We start from the raw sequence: 18,839 nt of genomic DNA on the forward strand, positions 1-18,839 counted from the left end.
ACCCATAGAAGGCCCCGTCGAGACCCCTAGAAGCCCCATAGATGAGCCCTAGATGAGGCTTGGAAGGCCCCCTAAGTGACCCATAGATCGGGCGGAGAAGCGGACTTGGGGGGCTGCTGGAGGACCCATAGAAGGCCCCGTCGAGACCCCTAGAGGTGGCCCTACAGGACCCATAGAAGCCCCATAGATGAGCCCTAGATGAGGCTTGGAAGCCCCCCTAAGTGACCCATAGATCGGGCGGGGAAGCGGCCCTAGATGGACTTGGGGGGCTGCTGGAGGACCCATAGGAGGCCCCGTCCAGACCCCTAGAAGCCCCATAGATGAGCCCTAGATGAGGCTTGGAAGGCCCCCTAAGTGACCCATAGATCGGGCGGAGAAGCGGACTTGGGGGGCTGCTGGAGGACCCATAGAAGGCCCCGTCGAGACCCCTAGAGGTGGCCCTACAGGACCCATAGAAGCCCCATAGATGAGCCCTAGATGACCCATAGAAGTCCCTCTAGATCGGGCGGGGAAGCGGCCCTAGATGGACTTGGGGGGCTGCTGGAGGACCCATAGAAAGCCCCGTCGAGACGCCTAGAGGTGGCCCTACAGGACCCATAGAAGCCCCCTAGATGAGCCCTAGGTGACCCATAGAAGTCCCTCTAGATCGGGCGGGGAAGCTGCCCTAGATAGGCGCTGGGGGACCCATAGGACTCCCCCTAGATGGACTTTGGGGTGCTGCTGGAGGACCCATAGATGACTGCCCTAGGTGGTCCTATGGGTCCTGCTGGAGGACCCATAGAAGTCCCCCTAGATGAGGCTTGGAAGCTGCCCTAGATGGACCTTTGGGGTCCTGCTGGGTGACCCATAGAAGTCCCCCTAGAGGACCCATAGAAGTCAACCGAGAGGACCTATAGAAGCTGCCCTAGATGACCCATAGAAGCTCCCGAGATGAGCCATGGAAGCCCCATAGAACTGCCCCTAGATGGACCCATAGAAATCCCCATAGATCAGCCCTGGAAGCTGCCCTAGATGGACTTTGGGGTCCTGCTGGAGGACCCATAGAACTCCCCCTAGATGCCCCATAGAAGCCCCCCTAAATGAGCCTTGGAAGCTGCCCTAGATGACCCATAGAAGCTCCCTAGATGAGCCATGGAAGCCCCATAGAACTGCCCCTAGATGACCCATAGAAATCCCCATAGATGAGCCTTGAAACCTGCCCTAGATGACCCATAGAAGCCCCATAGATCAGCCCTGGAAGCCCCCTAGATGGACTTTGGGGTGCTGCTGGAGGACCCATAGAAGTCCCCCTAGATGACCCATAGAAATCCCCATAGATCAGCCCTGGAAGCTGCCCTAGATGGACTTTGGGGTCCTGCTGGAGGACCCATAGAAGGCCCACCTAGATGAGGCTTAGAAGCTGCCCTAGATGTCCCCTAGAAGCCCCATAGAACTCCCCCGAGATGAGCCATAGAAATCCCCATAGATCAGCCTTGAAACCTGCCCTAGATGACCTATAGATGAGCCTTGAAACCTGCCCTAGATGGACATTGAGGTGCTGCAGGAGGACCCATAGAATTCCCCCTAGATGGACCTTGGGGTGCTGCTGAAGGACCCATAGAATTCCCCCTAGATGGACCTTGGGGTGCTGCTGGAGGACCCATAGAAGTCCCCCTAGATGAGGCTTGGAAGCTGCCCTAGATGACCCATAGATGAGCCTTGGAAGCCCCCCTAGATGAGCCCTAGATGACCCATAGAAGGCCCCCTAGATGAGCCTTGGAAGCTGCCCTAGATGGACCTTTGGGGTCCTGCTGGGTGACCCATAGAAGTCCCCCTAGAGGACCCATAGAAGTCAACCGAGAGGACCTATAGAAGCTGCCCTAGATGACCCATAGAAGCTCCCGAGATGAGCCATGGAAGCCCCATAGAACTGCCCCTAGATGGACCCATAGAAATCCCCATAGATCAGCCCTGGAAGCTGCCCTAGATGGACTTTGGGGTCCTGCTGGAGGACCCATAGAACTCCCCCTAGATGCCCCATAGAAGCCCCCCTAAATGAGCCTTGGAAGCTGCCCTAGATGACCCATAGAAGCTCCCTAGATGAGCCATGGAAGCCCCATAGAACTGCCCCTAGATGACCCATAGAAATCCCCATAGATGAGCCTTGAAACCTGCCCTAGATGACCCATAGAAGCCCCATAGATCAGCCCTGGAAGCCCCCTAGATGGACTTTGGGGTGCTGCTGGAGGACCCATAGAAGTCCCCCTAGATGACCCATAGAAATCCCCATAGATCAGCCCTGGAAGCTGCCCTAGATGGACTTTGGGGTCCTGCTGGAGGACCCATAGAAGGCCCACCTAGATGAGGCTTAGAAGCTGCCCTAGATGTCCCCTAGAAGCCCCATAGAACTCCCCCGAGATGAGCCATAGAAATCCCCATAGATCAGCCTTGAAACCTGCCCTAGATGACCTATAGATGAGCCTTGAAACCTGCCCTAGATGGACATTGAGGTGCTGCAGGAGGACCCATAGAATTCCCCCTAGATGGACCTTGGGGTGCTGCTGGAGGACCCATAGAAGTCCCCCTAGATGAGGCTTGGACGCTGCCCTAGATGACCCATAGATGAGCCTTGGAAGCCCCCCTAGATGAGCCCTAGATGACCCATAGAAGGCCCCCTAGATGAGCCTTGGAAGCTGCCCTAGATGGACCTTTGGGGTCCTGCTGGGTGACCCATAGAAGTCCCCCTAGAGGACCCATAGAAGTCAACCGAGAGGACCTATAGAAGCTGCCCTAGATGACCCATAGAAGCTCCCGAGATGAGCCATGGAAGCCCCATAGAACTGCCCCTAGATGGACCCATAGAAATCCCCATAGATCAGCCCTGGAAGCTGCCCTAGATGGACTTTGGGGTCCTGCTGGAGGACCCATAGAACTCCCCCTAGATGCCCCATAGAAGCCCCCCTAAATGAGCCTTGGAAGCTGCCCTAGATGACCCATAGAAGCTCCCTAGATGAGCCATGGAAGCCCCATAGAACTGCCCCTAGATGACCCATAGAAATCCCCATAGATGAGCCTTGAAACCTGCCCTAGATGACCCATAGAAGCCCCATAGATCAGCCCTGGAAGCCCCCTAGATGGACTTTGGGGTGCTGCTGGAGGACCCATAGAAGTCCCCCTAGATGACCCATAGAAATCCCCATAGATCAGCCCTGGAAGCTGCCCTAGATGGACTTTGGGGTCCTGCTGGAGGACCCATAGAAGGCCCACCTAGATGAGGCTTAGAAGCTGCCCTAGATGTCCCCTAGAAGCCCCATAGAACTCCCCCGAGATGAGCCATAGAAATCCCCATAGATCAGCCTTGAAACCTGCCCTAGATGACCTATAGATGAGCCTTGAAACCTGCCCTAGATGGACATTGAGGTGCTGCAGGAGGACCCATAGAATTCCCCCTAGATGGACCTTGGGGTGCTGCTGAAGGACCCATAGAATTCCCCCTAGATGGACCTTGGGGTGCTGCTGGAGGACCCATAGAAGTCCCCCTAGATGAGGCTTGGACGCTGCCCTAGATGACCCATAGATGAGCCTTGGAAGCTGCCCTAGATGACCCATAGAAGCCCCCCTAGATGAGCCTTGGGGTCCTGCTAGATGACCCATAGAAGGCCCCATAGATGAGGCTTGGAAGCTGCCCTAGATGACCCATAGAAGCCCCATAGATCAGCCCTGGAAGCTGCCCTAGATGGACTTTGGGGTCCTGCTGGAGGACCCATAGAAGTCCCCCTAGATGAGCCTTGGACGCTGCCCTAGATGACCCATAGAAGGCCCCCTAGATGAGCCTTAGAAGCTGCCCTAGATGACCCATAGAAGCCCCATAGATCAGCCCTGAAAGCCCCCTAGATGGACTTTGGGGTGCTGCTGGAGGACCCATAGAAGTCCCCCGAGATGACCCATAGAAATCCCCCTAGATCAGCCTAGGAAACTGCCCTAGATGGTCGTATGGGTCCTGCTGGAGGACCCATAGAAGTCCCCCTAGATGAGGCTTAGAAGCTGCCCTAGATGACCCATAGAAGTCCCCCTAGATGGACTTTGGGGTCCTGCTGGATAACCCATAGATGAGCCCTAGATGAGGCTTGGAAGCTGCCCTAGATGACCCATAGAAATCCCTATAGATCGGATGTGGAAGCTGCCCTAGATGGACCTTTGGGGTCCTGCTGGGTGACCCATAGAAGTCCCCCTAGAGGACCCATAGAAGTCAACCGAGAGGACCTATAGAAGCTGCCCTAGATGACCCATAGAAGCTCCCTAGATGAGCCATGGAAGCCCCATAGAACTGCCCCTAGATGACCCATAGAAATCCCCATAGATCAGCCCTGGAAGCTGCCCTAGATGGACTTTGGGGTCCTGCTGGAGGACCCATAGAATTCCCCCTAGATGGACCTTGGAAGCCCCCTAGATGAGCTTTGGAAGCTGCCCTAGATGACCCATAGAACTCCCCCGAGATGAGCCATAGAAGCCCCATAGATCAGCCCTGGAAGCTGCCCTAGATGGACTTTGGGGTCCTGCTAGATGACCCATAGAAGGCCCCATAGATGAGGCTTGGAAGCTGCCCTAGATGACCCATAGAAGCCCCATAGATCAGCCCTGGAAGCTGCCCTAGATGGACTTTGGGGTCCTGCTGGAGGACCCATAGAAGTCCCCCTAGATGAGGCTTAGAAGCTGCCCTAGATGACCCATAGAAGTCCCCCTAGATGGACTTTGGGGTCCTGCTGGATAACCCATAGAAGGCCCCCTAGATGAGGCTTGGAAGCTGCCCTAGATGACCCATAGAAGCCCCATAGATCAGCCCTGGAAGCCCCCTAGATGGACTTTGGGGTGCTGCTGGAGGACCCATAGAAGTCCCCCTAGATGACCCATAGAAATCCCCCTAGATCAGCCTAGGAAACTGCCCTAGATGGTCATATGGGTCCTGCTGGAGGACCCATAGAAGTCCCCCTAGATGAGGCTTAGAAGCTGCCCTAGATGACCCATAGAAGTCCCCCTAGATGGACTTTGGGGTCCTGCTGGATAACCCATAGAAGGCCCCCTAGATGAGGCTTGGAAGCTGCCCTAGATGACCCATAGATGAGCCTTGGAAGCCCCCTGAGAGGACCCATAGAAATCCCCCTAGATGACCCATAGAAGGCCCCCTAGATCACCCTTAGAAGCCCCCCAAGATGACCCATAGATGTGCCTTGGAAGCCACCCTAGAGGACCCATAAAAGTCCCCCTAGATGACCCATAGAATTCCCCCTAGATGAGCCTTGGAAGCTGCCCTAGATGACCCATTGAAGTCCCCCTAGATGAGCCTTGGGGTCCTGCTGGATGACCCATAGAAGGCTCCCAAATGGACAATCCGTGGGGTGGGGTGGATGACCCACGGCTCCCCCCAGCTCTAGGCTTCTCCAACCTGAATGCCAGAAAGTGTGGGGCAGAGGGAGGCGCTCTGCACGCGCTCAGGGGACCCGAGGCCAAAGCTCGGACCCCTAACTCTGACCCCCAACCCTGAGGCCTAAGCTCTGACCCCTAACCAACCCCTAAGCCTGACCTCCAACCCTAACACAAACCCCTGACCCCTAACCCCCAACTCTAAGGCCTGACCCCTAACAAACCCCTGACCCCCAATGCCTGACCCCTAACCCCCAACTCTAAGGCCTGACCCCTAACAAACCCCTGAGCCCCAATGCCTGACCCCTAACCCCCAACTCTAAGGCCTGACCCCTAACAAACCCCTGACCCCCAATGCCTGACCCCTAACCCCCAAGGCCTGACCCCTAACAAACCCCTGACCCCTAATTCCTGACCCCTAACCCCCAACTCTAAGGCCTGACCCCTAACAAACCCCTGAGCCCCAATCCCTGACCCCTAACCCCCAACTCTAAGGCCTGACCCCTAACAAACCCCTGACCCCCAATGCCTGACCCCTAACCCCCAACTCTAAGGCCTGACCCCTAACAAACCCCTGACCCCTAATTCCTGACCCCTAACCCCCAACTCTAAGGCCTGACCCCTAACAAACCCCTGACCCCTAATTCCTGACCCCTAACCCCCAACTCTAAGGCCTGACCCCTAACAAACCCCTGACCCCCAATGCCTGACCCCTAACCCCCAACTCTAAGGCCTGACCCCTAACAAACCCCTGACCCCTAATTCCTGACCCCTAACCCCCAACTCTAAGGCCTGACCCCTAACAAACCCCTGACCCCTAATTCCTGACCCCTAACCCCCAACTCTAAGGCCTGACCCCTAACAAACCCCTGACCCCCAATCCCTGACCCCTAACCCCCAAGTCTAAGGCCTGACCCCTAACAAACCCCTGAGCCCAATGCCTGACCCCTAACCCCCAACTCTAAGGCCTGACCCCTAACAAACCCCTGACCCCCAATGCCTGACCCCTAACCCCCAAGGCCTGACCCCTAACAAACCCCTGACCCCTAATTCCTGACCCCTAACCCCCAACTCTAAGGCCTGACCCCTAACAAACCCCTGACCCCTAATTCCTGACCCCTAACCCCCAACTCTAAGGCCTGACCCCTAACAAACCCCTGACCCCCAATGCCTGACCCCTAACCCCCAACTCTAAGGCCTGACCCCTAACAAACCCCTGACCCCTAATTCCTGACCCCTAACCCCCAACTCTAAGGCCTGACCCCTAACAAACCCCTGACCCCTAATTCCTGACCCCTAACCCCCAACTCTAAGGCCTGACCCCTAACAAACCCCTGACCCCTAATTCCTGACCCCTAACCCCCAACTCTAAGGCCTGACCCCTAACAAACCCCTGACCCCCAATCCCTGACCCCTAACCCCCAAGTCTAAGGCCTGACCCCTAACAAACCCCTGACCCCCAATCCCTGACCCCTAACCCCCAACTCTAAGGCCTGACCCCTAACAAACCCCTGAGCCCCAATCCCTGACCCCTAACCCCCAACTCTAAGGCCTGACCCCTAACAAACCCCTGACCCCCAATCCCTGACCCCTAACCCCCAAGTCTAAGGCCTGACCCCTAACAAACCCCTGACCCCCAATCCCTGACCCCTAACCCCCAAGTCTAAGGCCTGACCCCTAACAAACCCCTGACCCCAATGCCTGACCCCTAACCCCCAACTCTAAGGCCTGACCCCTAACACACACCCCTAACCCCTTATGCCTGACCTCTAACCCCCAAGTGTAAGGCCTGACCTCTAACCTGGACACAAACCCCTAACGCCTGACCTCTAACCCCCAACCCACCTCTAAGGCCTGACCTCTAACTCTAACCCCTAACCCTAAGGCCTGACCTCTAACCCTAAGATAAACCCCTATCGCCTGACCCCTAACCCCTGACCTCTACCTCTAACCCCCACAAACCCCTAACGCCTGACCTCTAACCCCCAACCTACCCCTAACGCCTGACCTCTAACCCTTAACCCCAACCCACCTCTAAGGCCTGACCCCTAACGCCTGACCTCTAACCCTTAACCCCAACCCACCTCTAAGGCCTGACCCCTAACCCCTAACGCCTGACCTCTAACCCCCGACCCACCTCTAAGGCCTGACCCCTAACGCCTGACCTCTAACCCTTAACCCCAACCCACCTCTAAGGCCTGACCCCTAACCCCTAACGCCTGACCTCTAACCCCCAACCCACCTCTAAGGCCTGACCTCTAACCCTAACCCCTAACGCCTGACCTCTAACCCCCAACCCACCTCTAAGGCCTGACCCCTAACGCCTGACCTCTAACCCCCAACCCACCCCTAAGGCCTGACCTCTAACCCCAACCCTAAACCCCTAATGCCTAACCCCGAACCGCTGACCTCTAACCCCCAACCCACCTCTAAGGCCTGACCTCTAACGCCTGACCTCTAACCCTTAACCCCAACCCACCTCTAAGGCCTGACCCCTAACCCCTAACGCCTGACCTCTAACCCCCAACCCACCTCTAAGGCCTGACCCCTAACGCCTGACCTCTAACCCTTAACCCTTGCCTCTACCTCTAACCCCCAACCCACCTCTAACGCCTGACCTCTAACCCTAACCCCTAAGGCCTGACCTCTAACCCTCAACCCTAACCGCTGACCTCTAACCCCCGACCCACCTCTAAGGCCTGACCTCTAACCCTAACACAAACCCCTAATGCCTAACCCCGAACCGCTGACCTCTAACCCCCAACCCACCTCTAACGCCTGACCTCTAACCCTAACCCCTAAGGCCTGACCTCTAACCCTCAACCCTAACCGCTGACCTCTAACCCCCGACCCACCTCTAAGGCCTGACCTGTAACCCTAAGATAAACCCCTATCGCCTGACCCCTAACCGCTGACCTCTAACCCCCAACCCACCTCTAAGGCCTGACCTCTAACCCCAACCCAAACCCCTAATGCCTAACCCCGAACCGCTGACCTCTAACCCCCAACCCACCTCTAACTCCTGACCTCTACCTCTAACCCTCAACCCTAACCTCTAACCCCGAACCCTAAGGCCTGACCTCTAACCCTAAGATAAACCCCTGTCGCCTGACCCCTAACCCCTAACCTCTAACCCCCAACCCACCTCTAAGGCCTGACCTCTAACCCTAACACAAACCCCTAACGCCTGACCTCTAACCCTTAACCCTTGCCTCTACCTCTAACCCCCAACCCACCTCTAAGGCCTGACCTCTAACCCTAACCCCTAAGGCCTGACCTCTAACCCTCAACCCTAACCTCTAACCCCGAACCCTAAGGCCTGACCTCTAACCCTAAGATAAACCCCTGTCGCCTGACCCCTAACCCCTAACCCCCAACCCACCTCTAAGGCCTGACCTCTAACCCTAACACAAACCCCTAAGGCCTGACCTCTAACCCTAAGATAAACCCCTATCGCCTGACCCCTAACCGCTGACCTCTAACCCCCAACCCACCTCTAAGGCCTGACCTCTAACCCCAACCCAAACCCCTATCGCCTGACCCCTAACCGCTGACCTCTAACCCCCAACCCACCTCTAAGGCCTGACCTCTAACCCTAACACAAACCCCTAAGGCCTGACCTCTAACCCTTAACCCTTGCCTCTACCTCTAACCCCCAACCCACCTCTAAGGCCTGACCCCTAACGCCTGACCTCTAACCCCCAACCCACCTCTAAGGCCTGACCTCTAACCCTAACGCCTGACCTCTAACCCCCAACCCACCTCTAAGGCCTGACCTCTAACCCGGACACAAACCCCTAACGCCTGACCTCTAACCCTTAACCCTTGCCTCTACCTCTAACCCCCAACCCACCTCTAAGGCCTGACCCCTAACGCCTGACCTCTAACCCCCAACCCACCTCTAAGGCCTGACCTCTAACCCTAACGCCTGACCTCTAACCCCCAACCCACCTCTAAGGCCTGACCTCTAACCCGGACACAAACCCCTAACGCCTGACCTCTAACCCTTAACCCTTGCCTCTACCTCTAACCCCCAACCCACCTCTAAGGCCTGACCTCTAACCCCAACCCAAACCCCTAATGCCTAACCCCGAACCGCTGACCTCTAACCCCCAACCCACCTCTAAGGCCTGACCTCTAACTCTAACCCCCAACCCACCTCTAACACCTGACCTCTAACCCTAACCCAAACCCCTAACGCCTGACCTCTAACCCTTAACCCTTGCCTCTACCTCTAACCCCCAACCCACCTCTAAGGCCTGACCTCTAACCCTAACCCCTAAGGCCTGACCTCTAACCCTCAACCCTAACCTCTAACCCCGAACCCTAAGGCCTGACCTCTAACCCTCAGATAAACCCCTGTCGCCTGACCCCTAACCCCCAACCCACCCCTAAGGCCTGACCTCTAACCCGAAACGGGCGCTTCTCTCGCATTTCATTTCTCATTTTTGGGGGCGATTTCTGGATTTTGGGCCCTGAAACGGTCGGCGAATTTCCCAATAATCCCGATAATCCATCTATAATCGATCGGGAATCGATGGAGGTCAATAGAATCGATGGGTGGGGATCAATAGAGGGGGGGCAGAAAGCAACGTGTCTATCTAGATATCCCTATTTTATTGTATTTATTTTATTTTATTGTATTTATTTATTTCATTTCATTTCTTTTATTTATTTCATTTCATTTCTTTTATTTATTTCATTTCATTTCTTTTATTTATTTTATTTTATTTCTTTTATTTTATTTATTTTATTTATTTTATTTCATTTCATTTCTTTTATTCATTTCATTTCTTTTCATTTCATTTCTTTTATTTATTTCATTTCATTTCATTTATTTTATTTTATTTATTTTATTTTATTTATTTTATTCTATTTATTTTATTCTGTTTATTTTGTTTTGTTTTATTCTATTTATTTTATTTTTTTATTTTATTTATTTCATTTATTTCATTTTATTTATTTTATTTTATTTTATTTATTTTATTCTTTTTATTTTATTTATTTATTTTTATTTTTATTCTATTTATTTTATTTATTTTATTTTATTTTTTTATTTTATTTTATTTTATTTTCGGACGATTCATCAGTGTATATCTAAGTCTATATCTATCTGAGGTCAGGGAGGCCCCGCCCCTTTTGCCATATAAGGAGCGGAGAGGCGGGAAAGGGCAAGGAGGCCCCGCCCCCTTTTGCCTTATAAGGAGCGGAGAGGCGGGAAAGGGCAGCGAGGCCCCGCCCCCTTTTGCCTTATAAGGAGGCGGGAAAGGGCAAGGAGGCCCCGCCCCTTTGGCCTTATTAGGAGCGGGAAAGGGCAGGCCTCGACCTTTTTTTGCCTTCTGAGGAGCGAAGCCACGCCCCTTTTGCCTTAAAAGGGCGTGGTGGGCGTGGTTTGAGGAGGAGGAGAGGCATTCGCGCCCGCCCTTCGCGCCTTAAAAGGAGAGGGGGGCGTGGCTTGCGGGAAAGGCGCCGCCCCCTCAGGAGAAGCGGGTGGGGGGAGGTCGGAGCCGAGAGGAGCGGCGTGACGTCACGGGGAGGGCGTGGCCCGACGGGAGGAAGGGGCGGGGCCTCAGGAAGCGCTTCCGGTCAGAGGGCGGAGGCGCTGCGCGGTGAGTTTGGGGGTGAAGAAGGGGGACGAGAGGGAGGGAAGGGAGCCATAGAGACGGGAGGCCCGGAGTCCTGGAAGGGTCGGGCCCAGAAGGGAAGGCCCGAGGGCCTGGCCAGGGGGGAATGGGGGGTCATAGAGAGGGAAGGGGCCTCTCTAGGACATCCAGGCGGTTCGGAGGGGAGCATAGAGAGGGAAGGGTCCTCTCTAGGTCCTCCCGGCCTTGCTGAGGGGAGCATAGAGAGGGAAGGGGCCTCTCTAGGTCCTCCCGGCCTTGCTGAGGGGAGCATAGAGAGGGAAGGGGCCTCTCTAGGTCCTCCCGGCCTTGCTGAGGGGAGCATAGAGAGGGAAGGCGTCCCTCTAGGACATCCAGGCGGTTCGGAGGGGGCCATAGGGACGGGAGGCCTGGAGTCCTAGAAGGGAAGGCCCGAGGGCCTGGGAAGGGGGGGAGCATAGAGAGGGAAGGGGCCTCTCTAGGTCCTCCAGGCGCATATTATGGGATCATAGAGAGGGAAGGGGCCCCTCCGGGTCATCCAGCCTGACCCCCTTGCAAGGGACCATAGAGAGGAAAGGAACCCCTTGGGGACCCTAGATAGGGAAGGGGCCTCTCTAGGTCCTCCAGGCGGTTCGGAGGGGATAATAGAGACGGGAGGCCTAGAAGGGTCGGGGCCCAGACGGGAAGGGCCGGGGAAGGGGGATCATAGAGACGGAAGGGGCCTCTCTAGGTCCTCCAGGCCTTTCTTAGGGGATCATAGAGAGGGAAGGGAGCCCTCCAGGTCATCTAGCCTGACCCCATTGCAAGGGACCATAGAGAGGGAAGGAACCCCTTGGGGATAGGGAAGGGGCCTCTCTAGGTCCTCCAGGCGGTTCGGAGGGGACCATAGGGACGGGAGGCCTGGATTCCTAGAAGGGAAGGCCCGAGGGCCTGGGAAGGGGGGGAGCATAGAGAGGGAAGGGGCCTCTCTAGGTCCTCCAGGCGCGTATTATGGGATAATGGAGAGGGAAGGGATCCCTCCGGGTCATCCAGCCTGACCCCCTGGCCAAGGGTGGGGAGGGGAGCATAGAGGCGGGAGGCCTGGAAGCCTAGAAGGGTCGGGGCCAGAAGGGAAGGCCCGAGGGCCTGGCGAAGGGTGAATGGGGGGGTCATAGAGAGGGAAGGGGCCTCTCTAGGTCCTCCTGGCGGCTCTGAGGGGAGCATAGAGAGGGAAGGGAGCCCTCCGGGTCATCCAGCCTGACCCCCTTGCAAGGGACCATAGAGAGGGAAGGGGGCCTCTCTGGGTCCTCCAGGCGCTTCTCATGGGATCATGGAGAGGGAAGGGACCACTCCGGGTCATCCAGCCTGACCCCCGGGTAAGGGGCTCATTGGGGAGCATAGAGAGGAAAGGGACCTCTCTAGGACACCCAGGGGGTTATTAGGGCATCATAGAGAAGGAAGGGACCTCTCTAGGACATCCAGGTGGTTATAAGGGGGCAATCGAGGCGGGAGGGACCTCTCCGGGTCATCCAGCCTGACCCCCTGGCGAAGGGTTATGGGGGGATCATAGTGACGGAAGGCACAGAATCCTAGAAGGGAAGCCCCCAGGGTCATCCAGCCTGATCCCTGTGTAATGGGTTAAGGGGAACATAGAGAGGGAAGGGGCCTCTCTAGGCCCTCCAGGCAATTATGAGGGGATCATAGAGAGGAAAGGGAGCCCTCCGGGTCATCCAGCCTCACCCCCTTGCAAGAGACCATAGAGACAGAAGGCCCAGAATCCTAGAAGGCTCCAGCCAGAAGGGATCCCTCCGGGTCATCCAGCCTGACCCCCTGGCCAAGGGAATATTGGAGGACCATAGACACGGGGAGGTACAGGATCCTAGAAGGGAACCCCCCTCATCCAGTCAGACCCACTTGCAAGGGACCATAGAGAGGGAAGGGGGCCTCTCTAGCTCCTCCAGGCGGTTGTTAGGGGACCATAGAGAGGGAAGGGACCCCTCCAGGTCTTCCAGCCTGACCCCCTTGCAAGGGGCTATGAGGGAAGCATAGAGAGGAAAGGGGCCTCTCTAGGTCCTCCAGGCGGGTGTGAGGGGATCATAGAGAGGGAAGGGAGCCCTCGGGGTCATCCAGCCTGACCCCCTTGCAAGGGAATATTGGAGGGCCATAGACACGGGAAGCACAGAATCCTAGAGGGTCATGCAGCCTGACCCCCCCTGGCAAGGGAATATTAGGGGATCATAGAGTGGGAAGGGGCCTCTCTAGGTCCTCCAGGCGCGTATTATGGGATCATAGAGAGGGAAGGGACTCCTCCGGGTCATCCAGCCTGACCCCCTGGCGAAGGGTGAGGAGGGGAGCATAGAGACGGGAGGCCTGGAGTCCTAGAAGGGTCGGGCCAGGAGGGAATTGCTGAGGGTCTGGCAAGGGGTTGTGAGGGGGTCATAGAGAGGGAAGGGGCCTCTCTAGGTCCTCCAGGCAGGTGTGAGGGGATCATAGAGAGAAAAGGGAACCCTCCAGGTCATCCAGCCTGACCCCCTTGCAAGAGACCATAGAGAGGGAAGGGTCGAGCCAGAAGGGAAGCCTCAGGGTCATCCAGCCGGACCCCCTTGGAAGGGAATATTAGAGGACCATGGACACGGCAGGTACAGAATCCTAGAAGGACCGAGCCAGAAGGGAAGCCCCGAGGGTCTGGGGATCATAGAGAGAGAAGGGACTTCTCCAGGGGACCATAGAGAGGGAAGGGACCCCTCCAGGACATCCAGCCTGACCCGCTTGCAAGGGGATAATTGGGGATCATAGAGATGGAAGGCACAGAATCCTAGAAGGCTTGAGCCAGAAGGGACCCCTCTAGGTCATCCAGCCTGACCCCCTTGCAAGACCATAGAGAGGGAAGGGACCCCTTCAGGTCATCCAGCCTGACCCCCTTGGAAGGGAATATTAAGAGGACCATGGACACGGGAGGCACAGAATCCTAGAAGGGCCGAGCCAGAAGGGACCCTTCAGGTCATCCAGCCTGACCCCCTCGCAAGACACCATAGAGAGGAAAGGGACCCCTCCAGGTCATCCAGCACGTTATGAGGGGATCATAGAGAGGGAAGGTCCAGATTCCTAGAAGGCTCGAGCCAGAAGGGACCCCTCCGGGTCATCCAGCCTGACCCCCTCACAAGACACCATAGAGAGGTACCATAGGGAGGAGGGGAGGGACCATAGAGAGGGAAGGGACCCCTAATAGGGCACCATAGAGAGGGAAGGCTCAGAATCCTAGAAGGTTCGAGCCAGACGTTAACCCTCCAGGTCATCCAGCCTGACCCCCTGGCAAGGGATCATAGAGAGGGAAGGAACCCCTGGCGAGGGATCATAGAGAGGGAAGGGACCTCTCTAGGTCCTCCAAGGCGGTTCTGAGGGGATCATAGAGAGGGAAGGAACCCCTGGCGAGGGATCATAGAGAGGGAAGGGACCTCTCTAGGTCCTCCAAGGCGGTTCTGAGGGGAGCATAGAGAGGGAAGGAACCCCTGGCGAGGGATCATAGAGAGGGAAGGGACCTCTCTAGGTCCTCCAAGGCGGTTCTGAGGGGAGCATAGAGAGGGAAGGGAGCCCTCCAGGTCATCCAGCCTGACCCCGAAACTATTACTCCCTTCCAGGGCGCCGCTTCCCCCCACAATTCACCCCATGGCGGCGGCCGGATCCCTTTTAGTAGTAGTAGTAGTAGTAGTAGTAGTAGTAGTAGTAATTGTACTAGTAATAGTAGTAATAATAGTAGTAGTAATGATGATGATGATGATAGTAATAGTAATGTAGTAGTAGTAGTAGTAATAATAATAATAATAATAATAATAATAATAATAATAATAATAATCGTAGTACTAGTACTAGTAATAATGTACCTGACCCCGAAACTATTACTCCCTTCCAGGGCGCCGCTTCCCCCCACAATTCACCCCATGGCGGCGACCGGATCCCTTTTAATAATAGTAGTAGTAGTGGTAGTAGTAGTAGTAGTAGTAATTGTACTAGTAATAGTAGTAATAATAGTAGTAGTAATAATGATTATGATGATAGTAATAGTAATGTAGTAGTAGTAGTAGTAGTAGTAGTAGTAATAATAATAATAATAATAATAATAATAATAATAATAATAATCGTAGTACTAGTAATAGTAATAATGTACCTGACCCCGAAACTATTACTCCCTTCCAGGGCGCCGCTTCCCCCCACAATTCACCCCATGGCGGCGACCGGATCCCTTTTAATAATAGTAGTAGTAGTGGTAGTAGTAGTGGTAGTAATTGTACTAGTAATAGTAGTAGTAATAGTAGTAGTAATGATGATGGTGATGATAGTAATAGTAATGTAGTAGTAGTAGTAGTAGTAGTAGTAGTAGTAGTAGTAGTAATAATAATAATAATAATAATAATAATAATAATCGTAGTACTAGTACTAGTAATAATGTACCTGACCCCGAAACTATTACTCCCTTCCAGGGCGCCGCTTCCCCCCACAATTCACCCCATGGCGGCGACCGGATCCCTTTTAATAATAGTAGTAGTAGTGGTGGTAGTAGTAGTAGTAGTAATTGTACTAGTAATAGTAGTAATAATAGTAGTAGTAATAATGATTATGGTGATAGTAATAGTAATGTAGTAGTAGTAGTAGTAATAATAATAATAATATTAATAATAATAATAATAATAATAATAATAATCGTAGTACTAGTAATAGTAATAATGTACCTGACCCCGAAACTATTACTCCCTTCCAGGGCGCCGCTTCCCCCCACAATTCACCCCATGGCGGCGACCGGATCCCTTTTAGTAGTAGTAGTAGTAGTAGTAGTAGTAGTAGTAGTAATTGTAGTAGTAATAATAGTAATAATAGTAGTAGTAATAATGATAATAATAGTAATGTAGTAATAATGATAATAGTAATAATAATCGTAGTACTAGTAATAGTAATGATGTACCTGACCCCAAAACTATTACTCCCTTCCAGGGCGCCGCTTCCCCCCACAATTCACCCCATGGCGGCGGCCGGATCCCTTTTAGTAGTAGTAGTAGTAGTAGTAGTAGTAGTAGTAGTTGTTGTTGTACTAGTAATAGTAGTAATAATAGTAGTAGTAATGATGATGATGATAGTAATAGTAATGTAGTAGTAGTAGTAGTAGTAGTAGTAGTAGTAGTAGTAGTAGTAATCGTAGTACTAGTAATAGTAATAATGTACCTGACCCCGAAACTATTACTCCCTTCCAGGGCGCCGCTTCCCCCCACAATTCACCCCATGGCGGCGACCGGATCCCTTTTAGTAGTAGTAGTAGTAGTAGTAGTAGTAGTAGTAGTAGTAGTAGTAGTAGTAGTAATTGTACTAGTAATAGCAGTAATAGTAGTAGTAGTAATAATGATAATAATAGTAATGTAGTAATAATGATAATAGTAATAATAATAGTAGTACTAGTAATAGTAATGATGTACCTGACCCCAAAACTATTACTCCCTTCCAGGGCGCCGCTTCCCCCCACAATTCACCCCATGGCGGCGACCGGATCCCTTTTAATAATAATAATAGTAGTAGTAGTAGTAGTAATAGTAATAATTGTACTAGTGATAGTAGTAATAATAGTAGTAATAATCATAATAATAATAATAGTAGTGATGTAATAATAATAATAATAGTAATAATAATCATAGTACTAGTAATAGTAATAATGTACCTGACCCCAAAACTATTACTCCCTTCCAGGGCGCCGCTTCCCCCCACAATTCACCCCATGGCGGCGACCGGATCCCTTTTAATACTAGTGGTAGTAGTAATAGTGGTGGTAGTAGTAATTATAGTAGTAGTAGTAGTAGTAGTAGTAGCAATAATGTGCCTGACCCCGAAACTATTACTCCCTTCCAGGGCGCCGCTTCCCCCCACAATTCACCCCATGGCGGCCTCCAGATCCCTAATAGTAGTAGTAGTAGTAGTAATACAATTCACCCCATGGTGGCAGCCGGATCCCTTTTAGTAGTAGTAGTAGTAGTAGTAGTAGTAGTAATGTACCTGACCCCGAAACTATTACTCCCTTCCAGGGCGCCGATTCCCCCCACAATTCACCCCATGGCAGCCTCCGGATCCCTTTTAATAATAGTAGTAGTAGTAGTAGTAGTTGTTGTAATAATAACAATAGTAACAATGTGCCTGACCCCGAAACTATTACTCCCTTCTAGGGCGCAGATTCCCACCACAATTCACCCCATGGCGGCCTCCGGATCCCTTTTAGTAGTAGTAGTAGTAGTAGTAGTAGTAGTAATGTACCTGACCCCGAAACTATTACTCCCTTCCAGGGCGCCCCCGGATCCTGCCCCCCATGGCGGCCTCCGGATCCTGCACCCCGCCCGGCTCCCTGGAGGCCCCGCTCCCCGGCTTCCCCAAGGCCATCCTGCGGGCCGAGGTGCAAGGCAAGTACCTCTGCTCCGAGTGCGAGGATCTGCTGCGCCGCCCCTTCCAGGCCCAGTGCGGCCACCGCTACTGCGCCTACTGCCTGAAGAAGCTGGTGGGGTGAGTATTATTTTGGGGGGGGTCCGGGACCGGGGATACCAAAGTAGTAGCAGTAGTAGTAGTAGTAAGTAGTAGTAGTAGTAATAAAAATAATAAGAAGAATAAGAAGAAGAGTAGTAGTAGTAGTAGTAGTAAGTAGTAGTAATAAAAATAAGAAGAGTAGTAGTAGTAGTAGTAAGTAGTAGTAAGTAGTAGTAGTAATAAAAATAATAAGAATAATAAGAAGAAGAATAGTAGTAGTAGTAATAAGAAGAAGAAGAGTAGTAGTAGTAAGTAGTAGTAGTAGTATTAATAAGAATAATAAGAGTAGTAGTAGTAGTAGTAAGTAGTAGTAGCAATAAAAATAATAATAAGAATAAGAAGAGTAGTAGTAGTAGTAGTAAGTAGTAGCAGTAATAATAAAAATAATAAGAAGAAGAAGAATAGTAGTGGTAGTAACAACAACAAACAACAACAGGAAGAAGAGGAGGAGTAACAACAACAAGAAGAACAACAAGAAGAACAACAACAATAGTAAGAATGAGGATGAGGATAAGGGTGGTGGTAGTAGTAGTAGTAACAACAACAACAAAACAATAGGAAGAGGAGGAGGAACAATAGTATTAATATTAATAATAAGAGTAGTAGTAGTAAGAGGAGGAGGAGGAGGAGAGGAGGAGGATAAGGGTGGTAGTAGTAGTAGTAACAACAACAACAACAGGAAGAAGAGGAGGAGGAGGAGTAACAACAAGAAGAACAACAACAAGAACAACAACAATAGTAAGGAGGAGGAGGAGGATAGTAGTAGTAGTAGTAACAACAACAACAACAACAACATAATAGGAGGAGGAGGGACAATAGTATTAATATTAATAATAAGAGTAGTAGTAGTAACAGGAGGAGGAGGAGGAGGAGGAGGAGGAGGAGGAGGAGAAGAAGAAGAAGAAGAAGAAGAAGAAGAAGAAGAAGAAGAAGAAGAAGAAGAAGAAGAAGAAGAAGAGTAATAGTAGTAACAACAACAACAACAACAGGAAGAGGAAGAAGAAGAGGAGGAGGAGTAACAACAACAAGAACAACAATAGTGAGGAGGAGGAGGAGGAGGAGGATAGTAGTAGTAGTAGTAGTAGTAGTAAAAACAACAACAACAACAACAACAACAACAACAACAACAACAACAACAACACCACAATAGGAGGAGGAGGAGGAGGAATAGTATTAATATTAAGAGGAGGAGGAGGAGGAGGAGGAGGAGGAACAGTATTAATATTAATAATAAGAGTAGTAGTAGTAACAGGAGGAGGAGGAGGAGGAGGAGGAGGAGGAGAAGAAGAAGAAGAAGAAGAAGAAGAA

At 52.3% G+C, this 18,839-nt stretch overlaps 1 protein-coding gene across 2 annotated transcripts in view; it reads left to right on the forward strand.

Moving 5' to 3' along the window:
* The first annotated feature begins 10,884 nt into the window (after positions 1 to 10,884).
* The window catches only part of LOC114590009 (TNF receptor-associated factor 2-like), a 28,820-nt gene continuing 20,865 nt past the window's right edge, over positions 10,885 to 18,839 (forward strand). The window contains exons 1-2 of one of the 2 annotated variants that reach the window (XM_077922826.1): positions 10,885 to 11,009; positions 17,297 to 17,510. In XM_077922826.1, coding sequence (XP_077778952.1) covers positions 17,320 to 17,510 — 191 coding nt within the window. In that variant the 5' untranslated portion in view covers positions 10,885 to 11,009; positions 17,297 to 17,319. Of the gene's footprint in view, positions 11,010 to 12,128; positions 13,619 to 17,296; positions 17,511 to 18,839 lie in introns of those variants that run through there. The other variant, XM_077922825.1, reaches the window with a different exon arrangement.

This window comes from Podarcis muralis, chromosome W (genome assembly GCF_964188315.1).
Source record: "Podarcis muralis chromosome W, rPodMur119.hap1.1, whole genome shotgun sequence".
Classification (NCBI taxonomy): domain Eukaryota; kingdom Metazoa; phylum Chordata; class Lepidosauria; order Squamata; family Lacertidae; genus Podarcis; species Podarcis muralis.